Source organism: Mchenga conophoros, linkage group LG16 (genome assembly GCF_057382185.1).
Source record: "Mchenga conophoros isolate Kocher_MC1m ecotype Shallow Benthic linkage group LG16, M_conophoros_male_GT1.1, whole genome shotgun sequence".
NCBI classification, from domain to species: Eukaryota; Metazoa; Chordata; class Actinopteri; order Cichliformes; family Cichlidae; genus Mchenga; species Mchenga conophoros.
Window position 1 is genome coordinate 27,794,391 of NC_140541.1, and position 17,152 is coordinate 27,811,542.

At 38.5% G+C, this 17,152-nt stretch overlaps 2 protein-coding genes across 3 annotated transcripts in view; one reads left to right on the forward strand and one right to left on the reverse strand.

The window, feature by feature from the left end:
* Nucleotides 1-1,095: 1,095 nt before the first annotated feature.
* The window catches only part of htr1fa (5-hydroxytryptamine (serotonin) receptor 1Fa), a 28,719-nt gene continuing 12,662 nt past the window's right edge, over nucleotides 1,096-17,152 (forward strand). Inside the window, exon 1 of the mRNA XM_085250491.1 lies at nucleotides 1,096-1,191. The gene's annotated coding sequence lies outside the window, so the exon portion shown is untranslated. The remainder of the gene's footprint in view (nucleotides 1,192-17,152) is intronic.
* On the reverse strand, nucleotides 12,839-14,892 carry LOC146556981 (uncharacterized). 2 transcript variants are annotated; one of them, XM_085249435.1, is made up of 4 exons: nucleotides 14,760-14,892; nucleotides 13,796-13,942; nucleotides 13,213-13,387; nucleotides 12,839-13,068 (listed from the first exon to the last, which is right to left on the reverse strand). In XM_085249435.1, exons 2-4 carry the CDS (start codon nucleotides 13,848-13,850, stop codon nucleotides 12,918-12,920), a joined length of 381 nt encoding a protein of 126 aa, XP_085105561.1. In that variant the 5' UTR covers nucleotides 13,851-13,942; nucleotides 14,760-14,892; the 3' UTR covers nucleotides 12,839-12,917. The 2 variants fall into 2 exon arrangements, with proteins under 2 accessions (XP_085105561.1, XP_085105562.1); XM_085249436.1 differs by lacking the exon at nucleotides 14,760-14,892 and adding an exon at nucleotides 14,400-14,652 and having other exon boundaries at nucleotides 13,796-13,897.

A 17,152-nucleotide genomic window follows, 5' to 3' on the forward strand; every position in this document is an offset into this window, starting at 1 on the left:
GTGGCCAAGCCGAGTAGACTGCAGTGCAGAAAATTTAAGACCAATTTATTTTCATTTTCCAGTCTTATGTTTTCTTATTAAATCAAATGAAGCAAATGCAAGTCCATAGTGCATGATCAGCCTACGCAACACATCACAAAGTGGCCATATTTTATTTCCACACCCTGCCATAACAGCTATAAAGCCAATCTACATCCACCAGTCAATCATAAGAGACTAAACATCAACCAATGGTTTCTTACAGGAAACATAGTGACTACACATTTACATAACACCCGGCTAAATAAACAGCAGAGAGCTGCAGTGCTCAGAGGGAGGTGAGTTGAGAGATTGATAACACACACCTCCAGCTCTAGATCACAAGCCAGCTCATTTTATATTCAGTGTTTTCCAATTCCCTAGTAATGACCAACATCTCAACCACCAACACAACCAAAATGACATCTACTTTTTCCATTATTTTTTTCTAGTGGCTTCATACTTGTTTGCATTCTTTAATGAAGGCTTTCATCGCCTCCTCATGAAACCTGCACAGATTTCACACTTTCTCTGTAAAATAAGTGTGTTTCTGCAATACAGCGAGTTTTCTTGCTAATGTGACCAATGATGCATATTCTAGGCACTGTGTACTGCTGCTACAAATTCCCCATGTTAATTTTAACAATTTATGTTCAGCACAAATGTTGGTGCAAAACTCAAGTTACAGAAGTTATAACCATTCTGTACTCCACCTGATGCATGCATGTTCACAACTTGCGTGTGGCTCCAACACATTTAAGCAGTCAAACATCCTTGTTTTGTATCCACTACCCCGTTTCCATCGTATAAGATACCCAATTACGCTGCATTACACTAAGGTCATAGCGAACCAGTAGCAGGCTAGGCGACGTTCTTGCGCATCTGGCAAAGTTATATACAAAATGCCACAATAATACTCGTTTTCTTCATTACTGGAGGGCTGTTATTACTCTTATCTTGTCTTCACACCTCCTCCTTACTGACGCATCTCTCAGAGCTCTGTCTATGCTGGCCAAGAGGCGCGCTCTCGCTTGCGCGTCCCCTTCCGTCGGCACACGGACGGGTGTCGGCGTGAGCGTCGTTGAGCTGTGAATGGACATTAATGGGGAATGTAATACACTTCTCTCAGTGACTGGTTTCGTCTGTTATTTAATCGCTGCAGCGGAAGAGTGGGTAAGTTTATTTTCTGCAGGTTGTGCATTTATTGAGAGACAGACTGTGTTCAGCTTTTGAATTCATGGACCGAAATTAGGAAGGACTTTCTAGACAGAGACAGATCTCTATGTGCCAAGTGCATATTAAGCTTAATTAATGTGGCATCAATATAGTCTTGGTACCCTAATTGTTTTTTGAAATGTCACTCAGATATTGCAACGTTGTCTTTGTACATGTATAAATCAAAGCAGAGCTCCCACTTTGCCTCCACATATGTGCAAAGCACAACTATTTCCACGCTTATAATTCGATAAAGTCTGAACTGGATGTTCAAAAAGACTCAGGAACGATGCACCATCTTTACACTTGTACCTTTCTATTTTTTGATAAAGTTACAGTCCTTCGTTTTCTTTTCTTTTATTCAGTTTACCCTCCTCTCAGATCTAACACAGTGACTTCATAATGAGCGTGCGGTTTTAATTATATAAGAGACAGCAACAAATTAATGTACCTGCTCCTGGTACAGGCTGTTTTTGCATTGACTGAGTATTGTTTGGATCTTCATGGCTTATCAAGAGTGAAAAAGGATGAGGGAAAAAAAACCATCTTGTCTTGAAATGTTCTTCTGAAAGCAAAGGCTTTCGAGTTGCTACATGTGTGTTTGTGAATATATAATACAGCCATATTCTCTGGCTGCTCATAATGTGCTTCACATCAGAAGGACATTTTATAGCAGGCAATCAGGTTTCCAAATACCTGGTGGAATTCAGCTACAAGGCTTTTTTGCTGCAATGAAATAGTTCTTTGACCAGCAGCATCAGCAGGTTCACTGGTGTTCCTGGACCAACCCATGGAAGATCAAACCTACAGCATTACATCAAGTGTGCTCAAGGAGGAGGATGATGTGTGGTAGAGACAGGCAGAGCCTTGTATGTGAAGGGAGTGTGGATGTGTTTGTGTGCGTATTACAGCATATGTGTAGGATTATGTGCTGGTATGATAAAGAGAGAGTGAGAAACAGTGATGGCATCAAAGGAGAGGCTTTGCTTTTTCATATAGTTGTGAGAACCAAGCATGGTCACATATCTGACTGCATGCATGTTCATGCACATCTGCAGATGTGAATGTCAATATCCTAATGGGCCAATTTGGAAAAATGCATCATTAACTTAAATGGCAACATTTATATCTACTAACAACATTTGAAAAAAAGAGTATTTCTTCCCTGATGTGTGCACATGGCTGAGTCTTTTTATGGAAAATATGGCAAGGTTATTTTATAGTAAGGTTATACAATGACTTGGCTAATGGTGAAAGTCTGTGTTTTCAGGATATGGAAATATCAATGCTAATCGCAGGGCTTGTCCTGGCTACATGTCAGTTGGACACAGTAAATGTTCATCCACCCCTGACTTCCTGCCTCGTTATAAAGGATATACATCTTGCTCCACTGACATTAATATTGAGATAAGATGTACATATGGATATAACTCCCAGGATACTAGAGTGGTCCATGTGCACGCACAGCAAAGTGCCACACCATCCTTCAGAAGCTTGAGGACAGTATTAAGGACTCTTTCATTTAAATGACATGAAATATTTGAGAAGGTCTCCACGCTGGGCTCTTTTTCTGGTCAAGGTGACACATTTACTTATGGAACTTAATTACAGCTGCGAAGTTATCTTGGAAAGAAAAATAATGGACCTCAGTGATGAGTAGCAGAGTCAGCCCAAGGACACGTCGTGGCTCGTGATGGTCTGAGGGCCCCGGAGTAGCAAGTATTTAGTGTAGCTCATGCTAACTGATTCCCATAGATACAATATCACATACCAGAGTGATGCTTTATCCATTTCATGCTTAACAAAAAGATCCAAGTCATTGCAAAATCCATTCTAAAATTTATGTTGCAACATATACTGCAAGACAGAGTAGGATTTTATTTTTTAAATATCAATAAGAGCAGTAGTACAGCAATAGAATCAATTTTGCCTGAGGCTAGTTTTTATTGACAGTTTGTCCTACCTCATCCTTACTTGTGATCATGCTTGATTCTGCAAGAACATATTTACCTCATTAAATTATTAAAGCTTCATACATCTTTAGCTGACACATTTGATTTTGGTCAAAGGTCAAATTTACAGATAGGAAATTTATGAGATCCCATTTTAATAGTCACAGTTTTAATAGCAATGGTACTACACTACTTCTGTGTTTCTTAACGAGGGTTTAGGGACCTTCGGGGAAGGAGGTGGGTGGGCTTGGAGAGACTTACAAAGACTTCAATAAAAAGAGAAACATTAAAAGCAAACAAAACATGGAAAATGAGCAGAATATATATATATAAACATTTAGCAACAGAAAAAGCAAACAAAACACAAAATGACAAGGGTTCAACAATAAAACAGACACCCATGTCACACATTCTGCTAATTCACCCAGAGTGCATCACGGTATTCTGTGTAAGAAATGATAAAAGCATCCCTGCAACTTTATGTAAATGTGAATGTAACATTAATATTTCCCTTACGCTGAAAGGTAGCTGAAAAATATGCCTCTGAGAAGTTCTGAGAGGCAATGTTGGTAAACTTTAGGCTGTAAGCTTGGGCTGCAGGATTATTATTATAATTACTCCATAAGGGATGAGCAGTAAAGAGCAAAGCTCTATGGCAATACTGAATAAGCTGTGCGTTGATGCATTGTGCTCTGAATATTTTACAGTTTGAGTTTTTGCAGCCCCTCAAAGGAAACTAGCAAACAGCACTGAGTAGATGAACTAAACCAAAAGGTGTAGCGGATGTGTTTGCTCACTACAAAAATGATATTTACCTTGTGTTCCCCTTCTGTTTATGTCATGCTCCGATAAACTTGTTTTCTTTGCATCACAGTGGATTTCAGTGCTTAGCTGAGAGTTCTTCATCTAACATAAGACTCTTTAAATATTTAAAAGTATGTAATATCTGTAGTTTTGTGATTGGTATGCAGACAAGACCTGCTGTTTCTGTTTACACTTTGAATTATTTGATAGTATCAGCAGTGCAAAAGACAGTATATCAGCAAAATAGAACATCTTATATTGTTTGTACTGAAGGGGTATTTGTTTGCTGTCTTTACTCTTAAATACACATGTTATCCTTTACCTGTGGCCAGTCTTTTACCTCAAAACATAATTTTATTAGAGAAATGAAGCTTTTAAGATTTCTCTTTCAGCTGATCCAAGTAAATCAGATGAGGGCTGGCACATTTTTCATAAATGTAATGGCTTAAATCGTTTTAAAGAAAGACTTCTGGGACAAGCATTATCTTGTCTTCTTTCCATTTCCCTCTGGCTCTTAACAAAGCCCAGCCACATAGCTGATGTACATCTTTTCACTGACACATGTCACAGAATCAAGAGCCTCAATCAAAACCTGTCTAGACACATCTGACCAATTGCTACCAGACAATGAAAATATATCTTGTTGAATTCTCTGTCTCATAGCTCTGCCTGTCCTAAAAAGATGTGCATTACTGCTTTCCAGCTACCTTAAAAAGTCCAAGGCCTCCCCGAATCAATGTTTAATTAATTGTCACCAGTACATGGCAGATGAAAATTCAAATTAAGGGTTCTTGTGCCTACATTAACTGCCAAAAGAAACCGAAATCTTGACAGCTCTTATTGTTTTTTTCATGGATTTTTGAAGGCGATGCTCAAAACCATGACAGCAGAGAACAAACATAGCAATATTGCACACTCTCATTTTTGTGTGTGAGAGAGAGATAGATAAGTGTGCAGAAACAATAAAATAGCCACCTATTTACTTGTTTTATTCTTAAAAATTAATTGAAGCCATTAGACATTAAATGACTTTGCAAGGGTGATGAATGCACACTCTAAAAGAAAAATACAAAATGAAAAGAAAAACAGGGGTTTGTTATTAGCCCTGAAGAGTCCATCATCTGGTCATATCTAACTGAGTGGACTCTGCCCTGGACCTTGAAAGATGGTCTCCCCTATGGCATCTTATATGAAATTGACTCCTAATGGAACAGGGGGGGAGGACCCATAAAGACCCATTAGCGGCACCTAGAGGCTGTAATGTCCATTACACAGAGTGTTTTAAGGAATAAACAACTCATCATACTTATATGCTCATCTTGAAAGCTTATGTAACAATATCACTTGGTTAGGTTTGTTTTCTGAGAGCAATGCAGTAAAGACCACAGGATCTCATATGTCCATCCATGTATTCAATTCTATTCTATGTCTCTTTCTATGCCTGCATATCTTCTGGGGGCTGCATCAAAGAGACAGCCCAAAAAGTCTTTTGGAGACCTGAAAGTCTCACAGAATCCTTGCATTCATCCCAAAGGGAATAGTGTAGCACAGTTCCCCCTTTTTCTGCCAGTTCTTCCCTTTGAAAACTCAAAGCGTCACTAACTTATCCTTCCAAAAGGTGCAGTTATTTTTGTATCATTTATATAAATTATATAACATTCCTGTCAATAATATTATTGATAATGTTAAAAAACAGATTTATGATGTGGACATGCTATGAAAAAGGTGAAGGCAAGCAAACAGCACTATTTGGTTCATTTTCTTAAACACATTTGATGATACACTATGAAACAGTGATGGTGGTAGACATGTTTTTATTGAAGTGGGGGTGATTGTTTGTTGGAAGTACCATATAATAAAGAAATTCACGCTGCATTTGCATTCTGCTGTTCCCTTTTCATCTGCTCTAATAGGTTTATTAAAAGTGGATCACCATTAGAAACAAAGGGCAAAGTGGCCTGTAGATAACTGCTGATGCCTTTCAAAGCCTAAAATTGCTTAAATTTGACTCTGACAGCTATCTGTGAAAACATTCCCTATCTATAAGCCTCCCGCAGGCTTTACACCTTAGTATACGTTTGCAAAGGTGTTTGTCTATGTAAATACAGATGTTCTTGCATGTAGTCTTCCAACTCAAATACAACATGTAAGCCCACAGCGTTGATGCTTTATGTAGGTAGAATGCTGTACTGTTGAAAAGTTGTCATGTACGGGTAAGGTAATGACAGCAAAATTAAAAGTGAAGAGGAAGAAACTCTGAAAAAATATTACTTTGAATCTGGGTCAGGGACAAGTTTCTGCCCAAGTGGAGGAGTTTAAATACATCAGGATCTTACTCAGTAGTGAGGGGAGAGTGAAGTGGGAGATTGATAGATGGATTGGTGCCGTCTGTAGTGATGTGGATGCTGTAGTAGTCTGTTAAGGTGAAGAGGAGCTGAGTGTTAAGGTTTATGGTCAGTCTATGGTCCCACCTTCATCTATGGCCATGAACTCTAGGTACTGATGGAAAGAATTCGATCACAGATTTGAGTGGCAGAAATGAGTTTCCTCCTAAGAGTGGATGAGCTGTCCCTTATCAATAGGATAAGGAGTTTGGTCATTTGGGAAGCTGGGGGAGGTTTTCTAAGAGAGAATTTAATAATTCTTAGCAGGCTTGCGTCAGTATCCTCTGAGATGGGATGAGGACATGGCCTGGCAGAAGGAGGTTTGGGGTTCTCTGCTTAGACTACTGCCTTTGTGAGCTAGACATGGATGGATGGACGGACGGACAGACGGACGGACGGACGGATGGATGACAGACGGATGGATGGATGGACGGATGGATGGACGGACGGATGGATGGATGGACAGACGGATGGATGGACGGATGGACGGATGGATGACAGACGGATGGATGGATGGACGGATGGATGGATTGACGGATGGATGGATGGATGGACGGATGGATGGATGGACGGATGGATGGATGGATGGATGGATGGATGGATGGATGGATGACAGATGGATGGATGGATGGATGGATGGATGGATGGACGGATGGATGGATGGACGGACAGTACACAGCTACAGCATGTAGACAATGCTGTGCTAAGCTCTGCATAGTACCAACACACAACCATGTTGAGCACTTCACTAACAGGATGAAAAGACACAATGCTTGGCCAAGTATCTTTCTTTGGAAATCGGGAGTTCCGGTACACAGTGAGGGTGTTGTTCTAGTGGGTCAAGTGAGAAAAGAAATCATGGGAAGCGTCAAAGCACCGACAGTGCCACAGGTTTTTTGGATAACACCTAGATATAGTAGGGATGAGTGCGACTAATTAACTCTACATTAAAATGTTGCTGTTTGACACCAGAAATTCAAGTTGCCAACTGGCATGCTTCTGTAGTACTTTTATGTGGCTGCATATAGTCTGTGTAAGAATATAACTAAGAAACCATTGTTTAACTCGAGTGATTAGACTGGGCTCAGTTTTAAATGTTTTCTGTCGTTTTTTCTGTCTTTTAGGCTAGTCGACTAGTCTATTTATTTTCTTGTTTAACTTCAATAAATTAGTCTCCAGGAACATCCCTAGATGGTAGCTGTTGAACCTAAACAGAACTGTCATAACCAGCTTAACAAATACTGAAAGCCTTTATTGCTTTTACTCAAATGTAAAGAGTCAGATTCAGCAGCGTTATCTTTACTTTACCTGTCTCTCAAGGCATCCATTCCATGTGTCTACTCCGCTCTTGTGTTTGTGCCACACTGACACACACAGGGAGGGAGAAGATGCAACACCAACACACAAGCATGTTATTTTGAAAAGCATATAATGCAAACATGTTTAAGGACCCAAAATACAGAGACTTTTATGACTCTTTATAGCTAAGGTCAAATAATTGTGATGATTTCACGGTCCATGAGCTTACAATTTTTACATAGTTAAAATTACACAATAATGTAAAAATCTAGGAAGACAGATAAAAGTCAGAGAGATCCAATAAGAGCCATTACACAATACTGAAATTAAAAAACAGTAGAGAAATTAAAAAAAAATCTAACCCAAGATTAAAAGCTATTCAAAGAATGAATAAAACTAGTGATGAAAGTAAATCAAAAGCTAAAACGTAAACATCCTTCCTAAATACATGTCTGCTCAAACAGGCATTTGGGTAATGTTTGTGTACCAGTTCTGGTTTTATGTATTTATGAACTGTAAACCTTGGAGATGCAGGCAGCGCATTCCACTGTTCAGATCCCACAGCCTCAAAAGCTTGATTACCCAGGGTCCTTAGGCAAACTGTGTGACCACATACACAGGAGCTGATGCAGTATTTGCACATAAGGATGAGAATTTTAAACTGGCAAACCTCTGTATTATCTGTTGCGAGCTCTAAGAAATTGTGTGGCACCTGTTTATTGACAGCATTAAAGAACTTGAGCCTTTATGAACTCTAAGCTTTATAAGGTTTTCCCCTTAAGGAAAAGGTAAATATAATCAAAGTGGTATCATATTGTAAAACTCTCTACAACATGTCTCAAGGCCAGCAAACATAAAGACAATAACTGAGCTCTGCTAGACATTATGTGCAAATACTGCACTTAATAAACTAATCCGTAAGGCCAGCAATGTTGTGGGGATGGAGCTGGACTCCCTCAAGGTGGTGTCGGAGAGGCGGATGCTGTCCAAGATAAAGACAATGTTGGATAACACCTCCCACCCACTCCATGACATGTTGGTCAGTCACAGGAGCTCGTTCAGTGAGAGACTGAGATTACCGAAAAGCACCACTGAACGACACAGGAAATCATTCCCGCCTGTGGCCATCTCCCTGTACAACGCATCCACTTAACACACTGTTTGCTGCTACAGCTACACATGTTTCTTTTCCAACTATTTATTTATGAGTGACTTATGTATGTATGTATGTATATATATGTATATATTGTACTATTCTTAGTTAGTGTATTGTCTGTCTTGTCTTAATGTTGGTTTAAAATGGAGCACTGTAACAAAAAATAATTTCCCCCAGGGATCAATAAAGTATTCTGATTCTAATTCTGATTATGAGATAATTAGGAGGTGTGAAGTTTAAAAAATGCATAGCAAACCCCAGATTTTTAAGATAAGAAATAAACCAGTATATACCTTTGCCTGACATGCTAACCAGTTGCAAACTTCATAATCAGGAGTGAAATGCAGAGGTCAGGTAGCATTAACACAGAACAATCACGCGGATAAGAGGATATTAAATGATCATTTAAATTCTCAGAAGAGCAGCTACAGATCTCTCATGAGGAAAAGTACCTTTTTTCCAAAAGCCAGGCTGAATATCATCATAAATATTGTGCCTGTCTGTAGCTGGCTATAGTTCAAGGACACAGCAGGGTCTAAGCAAGGCTACTACTTAAGTAAAATAGGGGTAGGTAAATCCTGACAATGAGGGCTTAATTACTGCTACTCTAGCAGGGCCAACACTGACAAAACTTTTAACAGAGGACAGTATTAGTAGAAGATGACTTCATTTTGCTAATCAATGGCATCAGAGCTTGAAAGCTGATAAGTTGAAATAAGTTCTGAACAGTCAGAGATGAAGCTGATACGTCACACGACGAATACTGCTCCTCATAACCATAACCTTATCAAGAAAAGAGTAAAAAACTTATTATCGCCATGGACAGAGAAGCATTGTAGAGAAGAGTGGGGTGATGAAACAATGTTATTGATAGCATCAAATTCAATCTTTAGATTTCTTTTATGATGCATTCAATAACTGTAAGTGCTCGGGTCAGAAACGCTTCTGTCTAAGACAGCCGACAGCATCCGTCCTCGGAAGAAAAACATTGCAAAGACATTTAGTCCTGGTTTTTAGTGGTTTTAGCCACACTGTCCTGCAGAATTGAACAATCTTCATTAAAAGTTTATTGCTTTGTGAATTGGGGACCCAGACAGGAGTAAAGGGGTACAGCATTTTAGTAGAGCCTTGAATGGTATGTACTGCAAGTTATGCAGCTTAAAGGGATTTTCAGTGCTGTTCATCCAGGCACCAGCAGTCTGAATACAAATTTCTAATTGGCTTTTCCCTAGCGGTTTTCTTCAGTTCAGGTTGAAACATCCTCCACTTAAAAGGTCAAATAATTCCCTCTGCTTGTAGTTCAATTTCAGCTCATTTTCACCACTGGGAACACAAGTTGTGTGTCGGTTCAGGATTTCTTCATTGAGGACAAACCTGTTAAATAAATCACGAAGTTTTGATTTATTAAAAAAGAAAAACAGGAGTGTTTTCTGTGATGTTACCAAAACAATGTGGCTTAAATTAGTATCCAGCTGAGTCACATTGGTGAGATTGTTTTCAAACTAAATTCATCCATCCAATCCCTTAACTGCTCGTTCAGTTTACATGGTTACAGAGCCTCTGGAGCATATCCCAGTTGTTATGTGGCGAGGAGGGGTACACCCTGGACAGATCACTGATGCAAGGGTGTTTGAAATGATTTTGATTGTGATCCGATTGTGCAGCTTTTGTCCTTTACTCTTCCAGTGAGAATTGGCAGTGACCTCATCGATTCGTTCTAGCAACTTCCAGAGCTGTTAACTTTGTATGTGTGGGAGGGTTGTAGATGCAGGAAAGTAAAATAATGTTGCATTATTATTTGTGTGTTTAGGTGTTTGTGAGTTACACTGTAACTGTGAGTATTGTTGCTTGTGAAATGTGCATACTTCAGAGTAAGGATCAAAAAGCACAATGGATTTGTGTGCTGTCGGTGCGTCTCAGGCTCAAAACATGCATACCAAGATTTGCTAAGCTTTTATTTTGATTGCTCTGTACCGATGTACTTGAGCATCCTGATGTCAAAATTGGTCAGAGAATTTATCTCGGCAATTCATTTGTTATGACATGAAAGGTTAAACATAATGTATTGGTAGGACTGTAATGGCAAGACACTTTTTTAAAATACATGATATTTCTGTTTTTGCAGCTCTCTACTGCAAATTCTGCAGCCCACAGTGACCGATGTGACAATCTCAAAAAGTTTAATTTACATAAATGTCTGTTAAGTCACTTTTTCCAAATAAGGTAACAAAATTGTAACTGCATCTAAAATTACCATATTTGTCTGTAGGGATGTTTCCATCAAAGGTTTCAGTCCACACACACATTAAAAGGTTTTACCACAGAGGTGTTGTAGATGAGATGGCTCTGCATGGGTTCTCTCTGGGTATTCTGACTTCCTCCTGCAGTTTAAAGAGAAGCATTTTAGGTAATTGGCTATTCTCATTTGGCTGCATGAATGGTTGTCTGCGTCTCTGTGTTAGCCCTATGACAAATTTGTGACTTGTCCAATGTACCCTTCGTCTTGCCCCATGAAAACAGGAAAAGGGCTCCAGCTCGCCCTGAAAGAAAATGTTTGAACTAGATCTTCAGGTTCTGGTGTATACAAGTTGGTGTAACTCTTCTCTGCATGTCCACTGATGCAAGTGTTTGCTTGGTTGTAATGCCTCTAAAGGGCTGGTCAGAGCAGGGAAATTTGTGGAAATGTACGGATGGAAAAACAAACTGATTTTCAATATGGCATAATCATGTGACATCTGAGGTGCAGAACAGGAGTGTAGTCCTTTTTTCATTTTTGATTGGAAGATCAGCGATAATTAGAAACAAAAAAGAAGCAGTGACACTGAGCCATTAATGTTGAACTGCAGGTCACAGTTATTCAAAACTGATGATACTGAAAACTGATATAATAAATGACTTTCTGACCTTATTAAAGCTTCCTTTTTTCCTGACCCCAAACATTTTGTTTTTACTAACAGCAACTATCAAATTAGTCATTTTCACTGAGAACAGAAATCTTTAAATTCAGTTTGCATTGCACTGGATAAAATACTGTCGATGTAAAACTTGTGTTGACTTTTGGCGTTAGTATGAGTTTAAAATAGAAACGTAGCCAACATCTTATGTTTGTTCCTGGTGTCTACTAGAGTATAGCTGTTCAAGAAGTCCTGATTTATCTCATTCTGGGCCTCTGTGCGGCCCCCTCAGTTCACCCACTGTATTAAAGAAGCTATTTTAGCTGCTATGTGTTTAAGGCCACCCTCCCTTCAAGCCAGTGTTCTTCTAACTGGTTGTTTTGTTAGAAAATTGTTTGAATAACAGGTGGGTGTGATCACAGATCAAAATAAAGTAAAATAAAAAGGGCATTTAGATCACTCTGGGGTGTAGGCTTTAGGCTTTACAAGGGACTGACTAATCTCTGTATTTGAATCTTCATCTTTTTTAATATCCGTATCCATCATTACACCGGTGAAAATCATTAAAGGCAAAAGTAATCTAATCTTGTGTCACAAAAGTTTAAGCTGTATCCAGAATTGTTTTTTATATTACGTCTGAGTGTGGCGTGAAGCACAGTGTACTGTAGTACTGGTGTAAACTTCTTATTTCTGTGTAGCTTTGAATGTAGAAGCCCAGAAACAATTACCAGTGATGTGCTCTCTGGTAAATCCAAAGTAGACTTTAATAAGCAGTAAAAGAAGTAATAAAAGACAGGGATATAAAATGTATTCTGATAAGCTTTGTTTTCTGTAACCTCAAAGTTTGCCTATAGGCAACCACTTTACTGTAAACATATATTACAGTATAACAGCTTTACTGTAAACGTGGTTTACAGTTAGAAAGACTTACCGTGATTACGTTTTATAGTATCACTGTACTGCAAATGTGGTTTATGGTATAACACTGTAATTGTGTACAGTATAATTTGTTTAGACTGTAATTGTGTTTTACAGCATATAAAATAATATTAACATTCATATTCAATATAAGAACATTTACAAAAAACAATATAATTCAATAAAGTAGTCTCAGAATAGTGAATTAAACCAACATTTATTGTTGATATTTTTTTAACAAGAAAAACATTTTTCAACTGAATAAAACTCAAAAAACTCATTCAAACTCAGAGAGCCGCTGGAGGAAGGTGGTGATCCAAGGGCTGATGCTTGTAACCTTCCTCTTTACGACACGACCTGTCTTGCAGCTTGTACCAAGTTTTGCAGGGCATTTTGTTTCCATGTCTGGATTGATCCTCACAAAGAACCTTTTAACGGAAAAAAGGCTGCTTTAATTTCAAAATTAAAACATACATTACAGCAATCACCTATATGTTTCTGCAACTGTAGTCAAGCTATCACATATATTTCATTCTTAAATGGTGTAAGCTTTAATGGTGTAAAGTATTTACCTCTGTATCATCTCCAGTGTGAGGGACGCTGACTCCTGATACTCAAGGTTGAAAACGTAGTATGACGCAAAGAAGACAGCAAGGGTGCTGGCAAAGTCATGCATCTGCTCAGGCTCATAAAATACCTTGCCCTCCAAACTGATCATCCAGCGGCTTGCAGACATGAAATTATTCCCTAAAAACAGACAAGAGTCCAATAAGACAATGTGCTCACCCTTACAAATAAGGTTTCCACAAGAATGCTGGATAGCAGGCCTCACACTGTAAAAAAATAGAATCCACACAGTTTGCTGCTGTTTCTCTTATTATTTATTATGTAATGAAAATTAAGATCAATTACAGGAAAAAACTGCCTAATGTTTTGGCATTTTGGCCTGTGCTGAAATGTTAGGCTGTTTTTTCCTGTTGGTCATTGTGTATAATAAATAATAAGAGAAACAGCAGCAAACTGTGTGTATTCTATTTTTATACAATATAAAACAGACAAACCCCTGTTAAGTAAGTTGTTGTGGGTACAAATACCACAATAATTACATAGATTTTTTACAAAAATATTACAAGAGGATTGAAACTATTTACTTACCAAGCGCTATTACCCTTGGTGTGATAGGTAAGGTCATCTCTCTCTCAACAGACATCTTGGTGGAAAAAGCCTTTAAAACACAAACACTGAGGCTACATCACACTGTCAGCGCAGCCAGCAAGGGCAGGAGGACAGCAATGCACCACACTGGGCAGGAAAAGACAGAGAGACAATTGTTAATTTAATGTTGCATTTATTTAACCCTTGAAAAATATATTTACATAAGTAAATAAAAGAAAAAAAACACACAACCCATCTTTTCAAGAATAATTCAACTAATTGCTCTTTTGACCAACCTAACACAGACGTTGCACGGTTTTCCTATGAAAAAGACCCTGGAAGACGTTGTATTAAAGGAAAAAAAACATGCTCCCCTTCCCACCTAAAAAAATAATAAATATTAAACTTAGGTTGGAGTTCCTCACGCCACCAACCTAATGTTATATTAACTTTTTAATGTTGTGTACTGCAGCTCACACAAAATTCAATAAAGCAGGCTAACCTACATGAGCAAGCTCAAAACTGGATAAGATTGTTTTAGCAGTCTCTAAATTTCCAAAAAAAAAGTTGTCTTTCTTTATTCTCATTAAATGTGTATTTTTACCTGCTGCTTTAGCTGAAGCTAAATGTCCCACTGTTAGCATGGCCAGCTTCTCAATAGTCATAGAACAGAAGCGCAGGAGGACAATGCACCACACTCGGCGGGAAAAAGACAAAGACTGTGGTTGCGCCTGTGTTCCTCGCCCCTCCCCGTGGAAAATATATATCTAAATATATATTTAAATAAGAAAAGAAAAAAAACACACACAACCTATTTTTTCCAGAATAATTCAGCTAATGTGCTATTCCGACCAAGCTAACACCGATTTTAAGCCCCCCCCCTCCCTCCCACACACACAAAAAATATATATGCTCTTAAGAATTAATAAACGAGTATGTTAGGTAGGAGAGTCCTTTGCATTACCTTATGACGTCCCGTTTACAGTTTCCACACAGAGGTCCAACAATAACGAGGTGCAAAATCTTTTGTCCTCTCGAGCATATCGTAACGAAGAGTTAACAAAGTTGGCCTGTCTTTCCTCTCCTGCCAATCACTGGATCACAGGTCATGTCAGTCAGGATATGGAGTGGTGGTTGGTAGAGGTGGTTGGGTGGGCGGGGCCAGCAAGCATTCAGTGTGTGTTTCACTAAGTTGGGTTGAGTAGTTCCCAGAAGAGTTCTGTACATGTTGCACGTTCAGTAAATGAGCAATTCAGTTACTGCTCGACTGAGAAGCCTCCGCCAAATTATTACAATATTCTCCACTGACTGAAGTTCGCCTTTGGCAACGCAGTGGCAAGCACACACTTGCAGCAGCTGTGCATGTGCATACAACTACATGCAGCAGATTAGATGATCAGAATTCTTGAACCTTACACACAGGCAAGTCCCCTAAAAAGTCAAAACCATAATACTTTCACTGGTATCATACTGACAAATGGCATAGGTTGGAGGAAAATCTGGAAATGGTTGGCAGTGAAAGAGTTAAAATGTAATGCACTATTGCAACCAACCACTGAAAGAGTAAAAATACACAAACAGTATGATGAACCATTCAAATCACATAATACAGTAGCACTACTGCTAATGTGTTAACGGTAGGTATAACTACTACCGCAATTTTAAAAAATACAGTAAGTAAATGTAAATAACCTTAATATACCCATAATGCAAAGCAAATTACAGTAATTAACTGTAGAAATGTTTTCAGGTTAGTTACTGGGCATTTTGTGGTATTTTACTGTGAAAAATACAGCAAAGGTTAACAGTGTACGCATCATGAACTGATTAAATACAGCAGGAAGTGCATGTGTGTCTATAAACCAATTGCTTGCTGCTGTGAGTAGACGTGAGATTCATCACATTCTTTTAAATATTTTAGCATTTAGTTGAAAACAAGACAAATAAAAAGATTCTATTGCACTCTTAGAAATATTGTTACTTAATCTTATTACGTTCCTACATTTGATATGACACCCTTCAGTCTGCAGGAAAGCCTCCTCCCACTAAAGCAGTTTAGAGCACAGTGATAGTCTCGTAATAGAACTTTGTCAGTATTTGGGGGGGGGAAGTAAATCTCTGCCCTTGTTAATTCATGAATCAGCTGTGATGAGACACATTTTTGGAAAGCTGGGTTCAGTTTCACTAGCTACACCCAGGCCTGATTACTGCTAGACATGTGGATAACGAAATCACTTAAAAACAAGTTGTTCTGACAAAGTGAAATAGACTAAAAGATCTCAAATAGGAACATTCAACACTCTAAAGAAACAACTGAGAAAACAAGGTTATTGGCTATCAGTCTGAAAAGGGTTACAAAGGGTTTCTAAGGCTTTGGTACACCAGCAAACAACTGTGAGAGCCATTTTCCACAAGTGGAGAAAACTTGAAACAGTGATTAACCTTCCCAAGATTGGCTAGACCAAGATTACTCCAAGAGCAAATCAACAACTTATCAAGGTCACAAAAGAACTACAGAAATTAAGGACTCACTTCTCTAAGTTACGGTCTGTTTATTTCACCAATAAAAAAGAGACTTGGCAAAAACCCATAGGAGAGCTCAAAGGGAAAAGGCACTGTTTAACCAAAAAGAGCAGAAAGGCTTATCTCACACTTGCCAAAAAACATCTTGATTATTCCCAAAACTTTTGTGAAAATATTCCATGGGACAAAACTTTGTGAGTCCCATTACATCTGACATTAAACTAACACATCATTTTATAAAAACAGCATCATACCAATGGTCAAACATGGAGGTAGTGTGATGGTATGGGGAAATTCTGAAATTCCAAAAAGAAAATCCCCCAGTTATGCAGCAAGACAATGATCCAGAGTACACCAGTCCACCAAACAAAATAGAGGTTTTGGAGTGGCCTAGTCAAAAGTGGCATAAATGCCTTTGAGATTCTTTGGCATAACTTAAACAGGCCATTCATGTTTGAAAACCCTGAAGTATGGCTGAATTAAAACAATTCTGCAAAAGGAGAGTGGGCAAAAATTCCTCCACAGAGATATAAAACACTCATTGCCAACTACTGCAAACGCCTGATTTTACGTTTTTGCTGCCAAGGTGGGAAGAACCAGTTGTTAGGTTTAGGGGGCAAACCCTTTTTCCCCCCCCACATAGGGCGATTTAAGTTTGGATAGATTTAATTAAATCAACATTTAGAAACTGCATTTTGTATTTGCCTGTGTTATCTCTGTATAATATTGAAACTTGTTTGATCATCAGAAACATAAGTGTGTCATGTGTAAAAATATTTTTCAAAAACTGCAAAAAGAAAGAGAGTGATAAGAAAAGGGTCAAATACATTTACA